At 39.1% G+C, this 15,743-nt stretch overlaps 1 protein-coding gene across 1 annotated transcript in view; it reads right to left on the bottom strand.

Moving 5' to 3' along the window:
- The window catches only part of STAB2 (stabilin 2), an 805,158-nt gene that overhangs the window by 336,628 nt on the left and 452,787 nt on the right, over positions 1-15,743 (bottom strand). The window contains 1 exon segment of the mRNA XM_069228991.1: positions 13,803-13,998. Within this exon segment, the coding sequence (XP_069085092.1) occupies positions 13,803-13,998 (196 nt within the window).

Genomic DNA, 15,743 nt, shown 5'->3' with positions numbered 1-15,743 from the left:
GGAACTCCTAAATACCAGTAGATTCTCAAGTACATAGGGTCCAATTTAATTTCAGAATGTGTTCGAAGGCCCAGTTTTTTAAGCTGACCATTTCCACTAGAAGTTCTAAAGACTCTGGTCCTTCAAAGATTGAAGATTGATATTGAAATATGCACTCTCAAGCCATCTTACCCTACTGGGCATTCTCAACACCTTCCTTTTCTCTATTTTCACATTCTCTGCAAAACTCTGTCTTTATGTTGTGATCTACATGTAAAGCCTTGAATAATTGTAGTGGTATTCTTTCTTCCCTGGCCATTTCCTGCTCACTAGGGTGATCCATTTGCTGTTTGTAGCTCTTCTTCAAAACGCTCTGGAGACTCGAGAATTTGCCCTTATTTTTCTTCTTGTTAGCCATGGGTTCATTCACAGGTTAATTTCTAAGGGAAGTACTGCCTTCTCCAGTCAGGCGCACTGTGCATCCCCACTTCAAGTACAAACTAGGAAGAACACTTCCTCATGAAGTTCCTAAGAATGCTGTTATAGAATTGCTCACCATCTGAGGTGGGGTGGTGTTCACGACCAAAGGGGGGTAATTGGTCTTGAGCCCAGTCTGTGATGTTATCAGGACAGAGAAGTCCGACCTAAAAGACGATCTCCCGACCTGCTCTTTTTAACATCTGATCATACTTCCTTTCCCGTTGGTTTTGCAATCAGAATTGCCACTATCAGTTTCATTGCTTCGTCTGTTTTCACAGCCAGCCTCTTTTCAGTTCTCTAATGAAATTCAGGGCAAATAGTAGTGATCTCTCAAAGCATGAGTTAGAACAAATTTAGTAATAAAGATTAATGTTCATGTTTATGTGCTCGAGTTAGCACAAGTAGGCCCACAAAACTAATTTTCTTGGCTTCTGGAATGGCACTGACAGTTGAAAAAACATGACTTTGCACAGTGCATATTATTTGTCTCTCACTTTGTGTTTTTCCTTCTTCATAAAATAGAGAAAAATGTGATATTTTCCATTGTGTTTTTATTTGCATTTTATGAGATAATGTGCTTAGAATAAAGTCTGACGAAGACGCTTATCTAATGTAGCAAACTGTCAGGGCTGTTGCTGCTTGCTGGCTCAATTGTGCTCTTATTCATTTTAAAATGGTTCATTACTCTATCATGCAGTGTCCTTTCTCTTTGTATATAGGTAAAAGGGACGCATTTCTCATTAATATTGGATGGGTCCTTAGAGTGAGCCTGTTTGCATACAACAATTTTTGCAAAGTAGATTGTTTTCTGTCGATGTAACTTTATTAGTGTAGCCCATGGTGCCATTTCACACCACATAGAGACACACATCTCTACTCCTGAGTGCTTTTTTGGAGGTGTGCCAGATAATTTCCTGTACTCTTACTGACCAATCCATAGGACAGTTTCTAAATTTGACACCATACTTACATATTTGTTACTGATCTATGGGTTATATTGATTTGAACTGATTAACTACTTCTTGCATTCTATTTAAATAAACCGACCGTTATTGGAGCCAGCTGGGACAAAGCAGGTGCTGTGGAGAGCAGGACTACCTGTTCCACCTTCCCCTGCTGCGCACACGCCATTGCGCCAGGAGGCACTAAGAGGACTTAGCCTGCGAGGGGCTCCCGCTGCATAGGATGCTCCTGAGTGCGTGCCCAGGCTAAGGCCAGGGCAAGAACGGGCCTGTCTGTGCCTGTCCACAGCCGGACGAGGCTGGCCCCTCCTCTTGGCATCTTTTTCCCGCCCCACCTTGTAACATATAGATTGGCCTTAGGACCTAGGAGACTGTGTAATCTTGATGACAACAAGGTATTAGGAAGTCTACCTAACTGTGAGTTGTTTCGACTAGTTTTTTTGGGAGGATTGTTGTTGCTTCTGTATCCTTGAACTTTATGCTTACTGTGTCCCTGTGGGGAGGGAAGCATGGGTAAGCACAAAATCACACAAGGTACCCACTTTTAACACCACGCTGGATGCTTTTCTATAATGAGCAGTGGGGGTAATTTCTAAAGAGATAGAGTTGGCAGAGAGAAGTCTTCTCTGTCTCCGCCCCAGGCCCTCGACCAAACCCCAAACGTGGATGTGTTACAGGAGCTGGGGGACTGTGAGGCAGATGTGTTGCCAGAATCATGGACAGTTCAACATTCAGTACTGCTTACCGCTTTGGTTGTTTGTAATACCTCACATATTGCATTTTCCGATTGTTCTCAATCTCTGGCTTTAGGAGTGACACAGTGAACCCGAAAGCCATCAATGGGGGAAAGAAAAGAACTGAGTTTGTCACAAGATCGAAAAAGTAAAAGCAAAAACAAAAGCATGTCACCCATTATAATGCGCAGAGTCCTGCATGGAAGCCGGGAGCAGGAGACTATCGGCCTGATGGTGGGAGAGTAGTATCCTCACAGGAGGACTTCTATTCGCATAATGGACGTTTAATGAATGATCGTTTGAAGCCAATTTTGTCCCATTTGGGGATAATTGAGTATCAGCTTAGCTAGCTAACAAGTGTTATTAGCGAAGCTCACTCACAAATATCAACTATAGGGAATTGTTTGAACTCATCATCTGGTCAGATTCATACAGATTATGTTTTAGAAGTTGGGGGTGTTGTGGCTCAGCTGTCAAACGTGAGAGCTAAGGTGTCCCACGTCCCCTTTTCACAACAAATTCCCTTTAGTTCTTCTAACAATAATAAGTCTGTTACCCCCCTCTACGGTCAGGTCAGATGGCCATGAGCGATTAGAATAGAGGGTGCAACATGAGCCTGCAAGTAAAGCAGTGATACTTGAATCATTTGAATTTGATTCCCTCAACCAAGCCTGAAGGGGCCCCTGATTGTTTACATCTTCACCCTGAGAGTACCCCATATACCCTGGTTTTGACTGGTGTTCCACCTTTGGAAAAGGGTAGGCATGAGGATTGTAGGAGTTTGATGAACAAAGCCGAGTTCTAGTGTGCAAGAAATGTGAACTGTAACTCAGGAAATATGACCTTTTAGCTAAGGAAACTATTTCTAAAACCTCTTCGATATCTTTCTTGAGCCCGGATTCATCTTCAGTAGGCACTAGGCAGACAGGAGAGAGGGACAACAGGATCAGGGAAGGGAGCAGAAGTCACGAACCCACAAATGGGTGTAATTTTTTACAAGAAATGTTGAGAATAAAACAGGGAAATCGGCTACAAAGAAGAGAAGTACTAGAAAAACAAGGAGGGGGCACAGAGGAAGGAAATGGCAGATACAGGGGAGGCATGAAAACGAGATCTTGGAACAAGAGGGAACAAGGACCCCCGTAATGCAGAAAATTAATGTAATCAATCTGTCAGATAAACATTTGACTACAGATATGATCTCTTTGCTGAGTAAAGGATTAGGATTCTGCCCCACCAACAAGGGGGATATATGTAAACAGCAAATTCACCTATTCAAATATGTAAGACGTTTGAAATTAAAGAGATTTTTTGAAATTAGAAAACAGCTGGGACAAAGCATAGATCCAATAAGAGAGGATAAGAAATACAATGAATCGACGATACAAGACATTCATGACACAGCAACTATAATGTCCATTACAGACTATGAGGAGGCACCAATCACTGTACAGCAGGTATTAAATGATCTGAATATTTTAACTGATTTACATCAAACTAGTGGTTTGAAGAAGAAATCAAATTGGACACCGAGAATGGGGAATGATAGCAACATTGAAGTGTTTTACAAACTAGTAAGTAGGGACTTCAAAGAACAAATATCTAGATGAAGGCACAGGAGAATGAGAACTACTCTTAATATGAAAGAATGGCAAGCGTTAAAAACATTATAAGAGGATGAGAACATAATAATTAGACAAGCTGATAAAGGTGAAAACATTGTAGTGATGAACAAGAATGACTGAATTATGATTATGAAATTCTCCCCTCCAATCCGATGTGTAGACTCACTAATTTGATCAATAAACAATTAGGGTTGTGGCATCAACAAGGACTATTGGATGAAGAAGAGAATGTTTATTTTAAGATAGATCGACCTAGATATCCTTGCTTTTATACTCTTCCAAAAATACACAAGAACTGTCCCTTCCCTCCAGGTAGACCAATTATCTCAGGAATTGGAGGACCCACAGACAAAATCTCAGAATTTATAGATATATTTCTACAACCATTGGTGGTGAATCTACCATCTTATATTAAGGATACAAAACACATTTTGGGGCTAATAGGTGATATACAGATGGAAACTGAGATGACGCTAGTAACACTGGATGTGGTAGCACTTTACACCAGTATTAGGCATGAAGTAGGTCTTGAGGCACTGAGACACATGTTAAACCACAGATCAGTGAGTCTGCTTAAACACACTGAAATTATTATAAATATGCTGGACTTAATTTTGAATTGTAATGTTTTCCTTTTTAACAATCAATGGCATAGAAAAAAAACAAGGAGTAGCGATGGGATCCAGATTCTCCCCTTCTTATGCCAATCTCTTTATGGAATGGTTTGAAGAGAGGTGAGCCTGGGGACCCGAAGCAAAGAACTGGCAAAACTATATTCTATATTGGGGATGTTTTATTGACGATTGCCTCATGATATGGACTGAGAATACAGAACAACTCATTGAATGTTGTGAATATTTAAATAGTAGTGATGTGAATATTAAATTTACTTATCAATACAGTAAAGAGAAAATAGAACTTTTAGATGTAGAATTATTTATCAGTGAGAACCAAATTCAGAGTAGACTGTACAGAAAACCTACCTCATGCAATGCAATTTTACATGCCTCCAGTGCACACCTAAAGTACCAAATTCAAGCAATCCCATTTGGGGAATTAGCAAGGGCGAGACGGAACTGCAGTATGGATACAGACTTTGAGAAATGTGTACGTGATATGACACCACGCTTCGAGCAAAGAGGATATAATAGGAAGATTATGTTGGATGCACAAAAAAGGATTAAGAAGATAAAGAGAACAGAGACTTTATTATCTTGCACAAAGCCCCGAGAAGATGATAGAGAAAGACTGCGACTCATTACGGATAATACGGATACTGCTGATGTAATGAGGAGAATGATGAAACGGCATTGGAATGTTCTAAAACAAGATTATATTGCTTTTACCTCTTCAGGTCCGGAAATCACATATAGAAGGGAAGTTCATTAAGACATTTGTTATGTCGAAGTTATACGAAATGTAAGAGAAATGAAAATTGGCTGACTGAAAAGAATTTAGATTTTTTTAAATGTGGACAGTGTGGGGTATGCAAACGGGCCAGCCATGGCATGAAAGAATATGTTGATCGAAGTGGTAATATGTGTAGATTAAGATCACACATGGTACAAAATACGTAATATATGTTATTAAATGTGAATGTGAAAGTGTATATGTTGGGAGTACAATACGCCCGTTAAGGATAAGAATTGGTGAACATTTAAGAGCATTGAGGCAAATGGATGACAGATATCCAATTGCACAACATGTACAATCATCTGCTGCACAGAGTACACACGAAAATATAAAAACGTTTGGTTTGGAATTTGTTCCTGTGGACCCTAGGGGTGGTAACATAGAACTGCAATTAAGACGTAGGGAATCATTATGGATCATGAAACTACAAGCTGTGGAAGAAGGGTTAAATACAGATCATGAGTTAGAATATTTTTTGGGAGTCTGAGTGATATATAAGAAAAATATTGGTTAAGTGTGACTGAATTTGTGAAATAAGATTGAATCAAAGATAACTTAAATATTATTGATAATATCTATTCCTTGGAGTACATGCGCACTCATGTCTTTATTTAATAAATATTTTTCATAAAGGTATTATCAATATACGAAGCAGAGATATCTACTGCCCAATACACTTAGGAGCACAGAAGCTGATGAATCTTATATTTTATAGGAAAAATGGTCAGAGAGATAGACATAGGCTCCTATCTTGGGATATATATACGATAATTTCATATCTGAAGGAAAACGTATAGAAATATAAAAAATATAGTATACTTAATAGTTTTATTCATATTAATAAGAATTAATAAGCAATTTAATTTATGATAAACATCAAATAATAACCATTTAAGTTTGTGTAGGTCTACTATGGAGTCCTTTCTTTATGTTCATGCTTTAAGGACGAGGTAAAAAATAGAAATAGGACGAATTAGGGTGTTGATTAGCTGCATGCACATAAGTTTACTATGTAGTCCGTTCTCTGTGTTCATGCCTGAAGCACGATGTTAGAAATAGAAATAGGACAAATGAGGTAGATGATTAGCTGCACGCACGGCACGCACATAACACTATTTAAATGGTGAGCGGCCGTTGGAACAGTTTGATGAGCGTACTTGCATCGGAGCTGAATAGGGAAATGAATACAAGGAACAGGTCAGTGTACTGTAAGCCTGGATCCGATTAATTTGCTAGCAAGAGATGCTCAGACTACATTTCCATAATTTTGGTTCACTATCCATTAGCTAAAAATAACGGGGCACGTATAAGTTTGGATGTTATGACTATCTCTCAGTATAGATGGCCGGTTACAGCAATGATGCACATTTGGAATTGGGATATTGGCATGATGTTAACAATAATAGTAATTACATTACTTCTGGGATTAACAGAGTATCATATACAGGCCAGCTAGTAAGAATTGAGAATAAATAAATAGGAGATATAAGAACAGGTCCTTGCTATTTATATTTATAAATTAATGGAATAAAGCAAACCAAAGGAATTAGGAGCAACAACACATGAAGAGCTAACATCTTGATTAGAAAACCCAACGCAGATATTGTCAAACGTAAGAATTAACAATAAGACAAGGTCAGTCTACATTATAAATAAATGTATCTAATATCATCACATGTTTGTGCATGTACACAGGGTGTACCATAATATGGGAGTAAGGTAGTCCATGTATAATTCTAACACGTGATACAAAATTATACATATTACGAATAGGACTATATAACATTATTAATTAGGTATTAGTTAATGGTTGCTACTCACACTATGCAGTGAGAAATAATGTCACATATAATATATTGACTTTCACTGAGTAACCAAAGGTTCGGTTAAGAATAATAAGAATACATTATGTTAAGCCTCACAATAAGTTGTGTATGAATTACAGCCCTGAGGAAGTCTGGTGGGAGATATCCCTTATGAAACACGTGTTGGCTTGGTATGGAGGCCGTGGAGGCTGGTGATGGATATTGATGAATTATAATATGAATTATATAAGAAGATATATCATGGAGAAATGAACTATACTCAATAAACACTTAATATGGGCTGCTAAATATAAGGACTGTGAATGGATATCAGCTGGATGTGAGCCTGATTAATAGATTTGTATTAACTCAGGAGTTATTAATGATTTTATCACAGCATGTAGAGTTAGCTGCATTGGTGCGACGTTGAAAACCATTGAAAGGGATTGTTTTTTTTTAAATTTGAAAGATCCCGAGAGTGTTCATGTTCTATTATCACGCTTGAGTTTTTTTGAAATTCAAGCAATAGAAAACAAAGGCAGATCCACTCGGCTTCTTCTACCCTCCACCTTTAGGCTAATTTCCTAACTTGAGCAAGTGTAGGCCTTATGGGCCCTACAAAAACTTTAGGCCTTCTTTTAAGTCGAGGTGGCCAGTATTGTATGTTTATCCCAATCGCTATGATGGTCTATAAGGTTTATCAGATAATGATTGATGCCTAGTACAGCTGTTGATCCATGAATTAGAGTGCCCTTCTGAAATTGGAGAGAATTCATCTAATAGTCTTTTTTTGTCTCTACAAATTGTACCGCTACCCAAGAATCACCTGTATGTACAAGGGCTTTGGACAATGACAGTAGTTTGCAGCTTTTATCATGGGACATTGCAGGGGTTCGGGATAAACTTGTGAATGAAGACTGGATTAACCACATTAACAACTATGATATTATATGTTGCCAGGAAATTTGGGCTACCAATTCTGTTGCATTAAACAGATATATATCTTATTGTTCATCTGCATTGCTGTCGTCATCTGGCAGTGGGAAGGGAGCTCTGGTTACTTTTATATCATGTATGTTAGGAAATCTGAAGGCTGAGGTCATAGCGATGTCCTTGTATATTTTGATACTACATCTGCAAAAGGCTTCTGTGCTAGATATACGATTCAAATCAATTTTTATTATAACAATTTTTCTTTTCAATCTTTCTTTACTAGATCAAGGAAAGTTCCCACTTCTATGATGAGGGCTGGGGATTGCAATACGGTTAAATGCTGTTTTAGTGGGGAACGTATTTGTGGCTTTACTGATGTATTCTGGGATGTTACTGGTCATTTTACACATTCAGCCTATGGTGATACTATAAATAAACTGATTTTGTCCTATCACTTAATAGCTGTATCGGACATAATAAGCCAGAACCTTCCTACCTTTATAGCTAGAGGCAAAGGTAGTGTAATTGACTTTGTACTGTTATCTTTTGATCTAGCACGTAGTTTGAGGCATTTTAAGGTATTACCGTTACCTTTTAGTGACCATAATCTAATCTTACGGTTGGCTCTTAACTTAGGCTCCAGCAGAGAAGAGGAAGTTAGGCTACCCATCAGTTATACACCAAATAGAGGAACTCGCTTGAAGTGGGATAAAATTAATCCGGAAGGGCTCTTTAATAGGTTAGTTAAAGATAGGGCTAATTACATTGTCTGCTGCTTGTCACCAGAGAGAGGAATCCAGAAGACATTTTGCCATAGTTAAAAAAAAAAGTTAGAATGGCTGTAGCATATACTTTAGTTTCAAATAGACCTTCTAAAGAACGCCAAGGGAAATCATGGTTTAGCCACGAGTGCATAGTTGCACTCAAAGCCTTAAAAAACAGCAACAGCCCAAAAGCCTTGTAATGTGGTGGATAGAAGAAGAACCAGATGGCCTTATAAGCAAGCCCTAAAAAGGATTTTAGAAGTAAGGCCTGGGATGATCTGGATAGAGCAGTGTATTTAAAAGATCATAAACTCTTCTGGGAAATTGTTATTCAGCCTTTTTTACAGATTTCCCTCCAAATGGGATTGAGTGTTATAATTGTGAGCAGGATTAGATGGATCATTTTACTCCTATTTTTAATCCTGAAGCGCTTCCCCTAGATCAAGGAAGAGATAATGGGATACTGCCTGCCATAGTTAATGAGGATTGACTAGCTGATTTAGTTGACTATCCGTCAACTGTGAAAGCAATTCAGGGCGCTGCCAAAAGTGGGGCCCTAGGGCTGGACGGGATCTCAATAGACCTTTATAAATATAATGTAGACTACTGTTTTGAGGGCAGCGGTCAAGAGAAACCTCATGGACTTGTGGTGGGAGTCTATTATAGTCCCCATTTTTAAAAAGGGTGATCAAAATTTACCCTCTTGTTACCGTCCACATTATTAGATTCTACAGTTAAGATCCTAGGGCGGCTAATTTTAAGTAAATTAGAGGCATGGGCTGAATCATCTTCCTTTTGTCCCCATTGCAGTATGGTTTTAGACCTTACTTGAGGACTGTTGACCAAGCCCTTTATTTGAACCTTATTTGGGGGAAGTATGTGAAAGCCAGGAGAGGTTCTCTTCACATGGCATTTATGGACCTTTCCTGTGCTTTTGATCTAGTAGATCGAGAGGTTCTTTGGGAATTAATAGACCAGGCAAGAGTAAATCAATCATTGCTGGATTTAGTCAAAATTCTCCATGCGGACACATCAACTAAGGTCCGTTATAAACTTTTGGGGGACTGTACAAGGCTGAATAGGGTTTTCAGGGGTGTGAGGCAGGGCTCTATTTTAGCTCCTTTTTAGTTTTTTGTTATATTAACTCTTTAGGCACCTCTTTAGAGTTGTGTACCCATGATGTGCCCCATGCTGGTGCACAGGCTGTTCCAGTTTTATTGTATGCAGTGATGCCGTTTTATTGGGTTTCAGGGTCAAAGGTTTGCAAAAACGATTAAATGGATTCAATGACTTCAAGACAAATTTAAACAAAAAAAGTTAATTACCAGAAGTCCTTTGTAATGGTTAGTGGGCCCAGAAATACCAAAACAAAAAGATTTAATGTTGGAGGGATCCCAATTAAGAGTGTGCCTTTTTTTTAGACGTTTTGGGATCCTTTTTGGCTCTTGGGAGAGGCTGGTGGTTCAAAGAGTAGCAAAAACAGGGGCAGCTTGTGATTCAATTTTTAGATTTGCCAATGGGCAGGTTCCAAGCTAGGGAGAAGCTGCAGTTATATAGGAGCAAATGCCTTTCGATTGGTGTATATGGGTCTGGTGTTTGGGGGGGGTGTCCTGCCAAGGAAGCTGCAGGTTTTTGAGAACAGGTTTTTATGTCGTCTTCCAGCATTGCCACAAAGTACGGCAAGTTTTATTACCCACCCCAAAACAGGAATGGTGTTTTTTTGAGGATCTTGTGGGTATGACTTCCTTATTACTTTGGATTAAATTGTGGAGTACCCCCAGGGATGTTGTTTCCCGGGAAGTGATAGCAGATTGCATGAGATTAGATAATGCTCATGCTATTACTTGGTTGGGGTACGTGAAGGCTACTTTTTATAGCATTGGTTTGAACTCCTTTTATGACTCTCCAGAAGAAACATGCTGTAAAACAAAAGCTAGAGTCAAAAGGTGCTTTTTGTCCTTTAAAGAGGAAGAGTGAATCCCAAGGTGCCTTAACATGGAGTCCGTTCTGAGTTATATGCAGAATTTTAATGTTTCTGGACTAAGCCCTTATATATTTTGGTTAACCAATCCTCAACACAGATTTTATTTTGACATGCTTAATGCTTAATACAGTGGATCATCTTGTTGCTTTTCCCATTGCCGGCTCGAGAATAACTTTTTTTCTCGTTTCCCACGTGTCAATATTTCTTCACAATCCACTGTTCCTTCATTCTATTCTGTAATTTATTTTCTTCATTTAGGGCTCAGTTTATTTGCCCAATTCTAAAGCACAAGCACTTTAGGTCGCATATGGATGGTCTTGGGTATCTGCAATCTGAAGCATCTCCAGATATCTGCTTTGCTACTATACATTTTATTAGTGGTGCTATTAAATTACAGAAATCTTATGGTACATAATTGGATCATTAGGGTTGTTTTATCATGATCATTTTTGTTATGTGCTTCTTGATGTATTGTAATTATGTATTGGCTTGAAGGCTGATTTTGTAGTTCTCTTTGTTAACTTTCAATTTATGTATATACTGATGCGTCTCTTTTTAATTTAATTTATTGAAAGGATGTTTTATCTTGTGTACTTTTATGGTCAAAATGAATTGAATAAATATTACAAATGAAACTGGTCAGTGTTTTTTGGCTTAGCATCAACATTGCCTGTCTCCAAGGGGAGAAGGTTTGGTGGGAAAAATTGAGTGACATACTTCCAGGATAATATACTGGACAGCATGAGAACAAGACTATTATTATATATTTATCATCCACACGAGCTTCTAGAAAACTTAACACACCTTGATTTGACTCTCCATAAAGATATGTGCCACATGAAGGTATGTCACATTTCACATTTAATACACACATTGTCGATAAAAGAGATTATCTTGAGGGGAATCTGGATGCTATGAAGGTAAATGAAGCGGCCACAGTAAACAAATAGGATGGAATATTTTTTCAGGGTTTTGTTTCAAGTTGAGTACTTTACTCAGGCAAAGATGTCAAGTCACACACTTCAAACAAAGTAGTAAGGAAAACTCTAAAGCTGTGCAGTCACCAAAGGTGGTTTGCATTGGCTGAAGGAGCTGCTATATAACAAAGGATAGCTCTCGCAAGTGATAGATCATACGGAAGGAGAGAGTGGCAGCATAATGAGAGGAACCAAACAGGGACTGGAGATTCCAGGAGAAGGGCGACAGTGGAAGAAAGTTAATAATCAGTGGAAAAAACACAAATGAGCCAGCCCGTTAAACTTACAAAATAATACTAAATTGTGAAGCAGACAAGCTTCAAAGAGTCCTTTCGATTCCTAGATGCAGAATAGAGTGCTAATAGAATGTAGGTTTTTGCTAGCAGATGAGAGCTGCCTGGAACGTGAGCGTTTCAAGAGAACTCTCAGGAGTGCATGTATACCCCGAAAATAGCGAGTTGCTACACATCATTCAATTAACCTGTAAAAATGCAGTGCATTGAGTTATTAAACTGAGAAATTATCAATAAGACACGCCTTGTTATTGTTTGGTGCACGGCTGTGTTTGGTATGGCTGCGCGCCTCCCACAGAGCTCACCAGTGTTGGATGGGATGCCTGTGTGCTCTGCCTGTGAAATGGAAATCACCACACAACTGACAAAAGGCACAGGGGTTGCGCATGTGTGGGTGGGAGGAACACTAGCAGCCTGTGTTTACCAAATTCCTTCCCTGGAATAGGTAAAGAAGAGGCAAGGTTGCACTTGGGGGTCAGTAGGCATGACAGATAGAGACATGAAAAGCACCATGGAATGTGGCACTTTACTGACAATAATGCTGAACTTTTACCTAATAGTTGGAAGTAGACCTTCAACCTGGCAGATTCACCTATGAATGGTGTGAAATACATATCACTGGATGGAGGTCATTGTGCTGAGACTTTAGGCTATTGTGACACGAGAGCCACAAACATCTTCACAGTTGATGGGAGCACAGTACAATTGCTTTGATGTGGTGCTAAGTCAAGTGAAGGTTTGTTGTTGCTTACCCATTGTGTGCATTGAGGGACCCTGAAAAAAGTAGTCCTTATGGAGAGTATCACAGAAGTTATGAATGCTTTGTAGGGTTCAACCTACACTATTAGGTCTGATCACAAACTGACTGTTTACTGGATGACAACCCTGGGAGCATGTCATGCCAGACCCCGTATTAACAAGTGGCTTGTTAAGTTCATCCTCTCTATAGTTTATGGGCTGGGAAAGAAAACTGGAGTATTTATTTCAACTTATTTGATCTGATTACTACTGAAAAACCTAAGAATCCAAGTTGATTAGGAACAGACACCGAGCACAGACAATGGAACACAAATGTAACATTCCCAAGTGCCATTTGTGCATTAAGGATGCATCAGAACCACAGCCCTGACTTGCATCACAACTCCATGAGCAGACAAAGAAATCACCAGCCTATTACAAGAGTTACACCTAGCAATACCTTTATGTCTTCTTTAAGACTTCTCAGTGATCCAACTCCCTCCTAATAAAGCTTATCTATGAAGAAGTGATGTCACACTTACAAACTGGAATCAGATTAAATGGACAAGTGGATGTGTGTTTCATGGTGGGACACTAAAACACATACTTAAAAAAAATAAAACAGAAGGAAACAAGCTACATATCGAAAGTACATAAATACTCACATTGTGGGTGGTAAATGCATAACAAGAATAAAACATGTAAAAGTTGCAAGAAAATTGACTTTGATTGGCCTATGTTGGAGAAGTGTTTCAGCACAGAGTACCTTGTGATGGAGCAATGCTCTTATAAATGTGGCATATGCTACCATAAGTGTGGGACTGAAAGTCAAAATCTGTGCTCATGACCGTGTTATATTGACATACTGCATGCCTTAATATATCTTCAAATCTTTATTACATCTGTCATGCATCCCACACTAGGTATGTCGGAGACAAGCCTTTTGATCCGAAAGAACTTTACCAACCTATGTCAATTTGAAGGAAAATGTACATGATTCTAACCACATACATTTGATTATCATTTGATTAATACATTTAAGTAGGTTAATAAAAGCATGAACACCAGTTACCTTATCGTTTTCTTGGGACAGAGCATAGATGAGACTCACATACCTTGGTTGCACCCTGGTCCATATTTGCCTTTGACACAAGTTTCACAAGCTGTTCCATTGAACCCCTCTTCACACTGGCACTTTCCTGTGCCGTTAATATTATCCATGCACACACCATTTCCAAAGCAAGGGGAATCTAGTTTCCCTGGACAGGCTAAGCACTGTTGGCCAAAGAAACCAGCACAGCAGCCCCGGGTCTGCAAAGAAAAGTGAAAATTATATTTCAACTCCCCCCAGAATGAAAAAGTTGCAATATTTTTTAGATCAAGTCTTTTTGACATAATGCATGAACTGGAAGAATAAACTGATGCAAGCAAAACACTTAGGGGGTCATTCCAAGTTTGGCGGGCGGCAAATGCCGCCCGCCAAACGGTAACCGCCAATTGCCCGCTCCGCGGTCAAAAGACCGCGGGGGCCATTCAGACTTTGCCGCTGGGCTGGCGGGCGCCCGCCAAGGGAGCACCCGCCGGCCCAGCTGGAAAGGCCCTGCAACACAGAAGCCGGCTCCGGTGTTGCAGGGGTGCTTCCGTTGCCCGCGGCCCTGGCGGTCGGAATGAGGGCCTTAGTGTGTGACATTTTAGTATCAGAAGAGTATCATGGTAAGAAATGAAATTAAGGTTATGCATCAGGAGGCATCAGCTGACAAACAGGAGGATACCCTCCAGGGTAGGGAAATTATTACTCCATCAAATTCTGTGTTTCCTTCTTTAAAATCGTGTATGGATTGAACAACCTACACAATATTTGACTGTGGTTGGTGGAGAAGACCCAAGAATTATATGTGGGTCGGACTAAAGGTAATTCCCAGATTGTGGTTTGGAATGAAAACCACTTGAGGCAAAGGTCCATCAGTTGGCTGCAGACAGGTGTGGCTAAATACCCAATAACTAGTTCCAAATGGATCTTAAAGCAGCGCAAATCTAGAGGCAGCACTCATGAAAAGAAACATTAAGAGTATATCCTCATCAGCAATTTTTGATATATTGAGGTAGCATTATTTTTCTGCATTTAAAAAAGTGATTACTTTTATTCTTCAAAAATTTACTTTTAGAATCAACAGTTGATTCTGAACTCGAACAGAGATGTTTTATTTTACCCTTTTCAATCTCTGCTAGATAGTTCATGTACACAATACCCAAGTTCATATCTAATCACTGACAAAGCCTCAGGTTGAAAAAAGAAATCTCCGAAATCTAACCTGGGTCTCCCAACTATCCCAACAGAACAGGAGCAATGAAGACGTATGCCAAACACTGGAAATGTGTCTGTTTCTGGGGTTCAGCGAGATTTCTTGTTCCTTCTCATCTAATCTGACAACTTTGATTTCTGATGTATTTGATGCTGGATATTGAGTTCCTTTCTTGCGGGAACAGCAGCTTCTTAGTTTTCTGGACTATCAGTATTATTATTGTTATTGTTATTGTTAGCAGTAGTGGTAGTGGTATCACTATCATTAATATTTTAGCATTTATAGCTTTGAATGCAACACGTGGCCTTTTGGTGATACACAATTAAAACACAACCTATAATAAAAAATACATTTCTTGTAATGGATTGGAATTTTTCAATATGTCTTAATAGGGACATTAAATTACTAAGGCATTCATGCCCATATGACTACAAAAAATTCCCAGTTATGTACTTAAATTGTTTAAACTGGCACATGATAACATTAGTGGCTTCGCATCACAAATGTGAGTTGGCAAACCATTCAAACTAACGAAGTAGCATAACTGAGGGAGAGGAAAGAACAGAAAAGAGAGGAAAGGAACTGATTTCTGGAAAGTGAAGATTAGGCTATTACACAGAGAGAGAATGTGAAAAGAAGGGCGGAAAATAAGAATTTAATACACTAAAGGTACTTAACATGGCTAAAATAGTCATCTTCAGAAATGGCTGCAACTGGTACCTGGGAGGCAGCCGAGTAGAAAAGAGTCTCTGC

Source organism: Pleurodeles waltl, chromosome 4_1 (assembly GCF_031143425.1).
Source record: "Pleurodeles waltl isolate 20211129_DDA chromosome 4_1, aPleWal1.hap1.20221129, whole genome shotgun sequence".
NCBI classification, from domain to species: domain Eukaryota; kingdom Metazoa; phylum Chordata; class Amphibia; order Caudata; family Salamandridae; genus Pleurodeles; species Pleurodeles waltl.
Note: the sequence above shows the minus strand (reverse complement) of the source record. Positions and strands in the feature narration are given on the sequence as shown.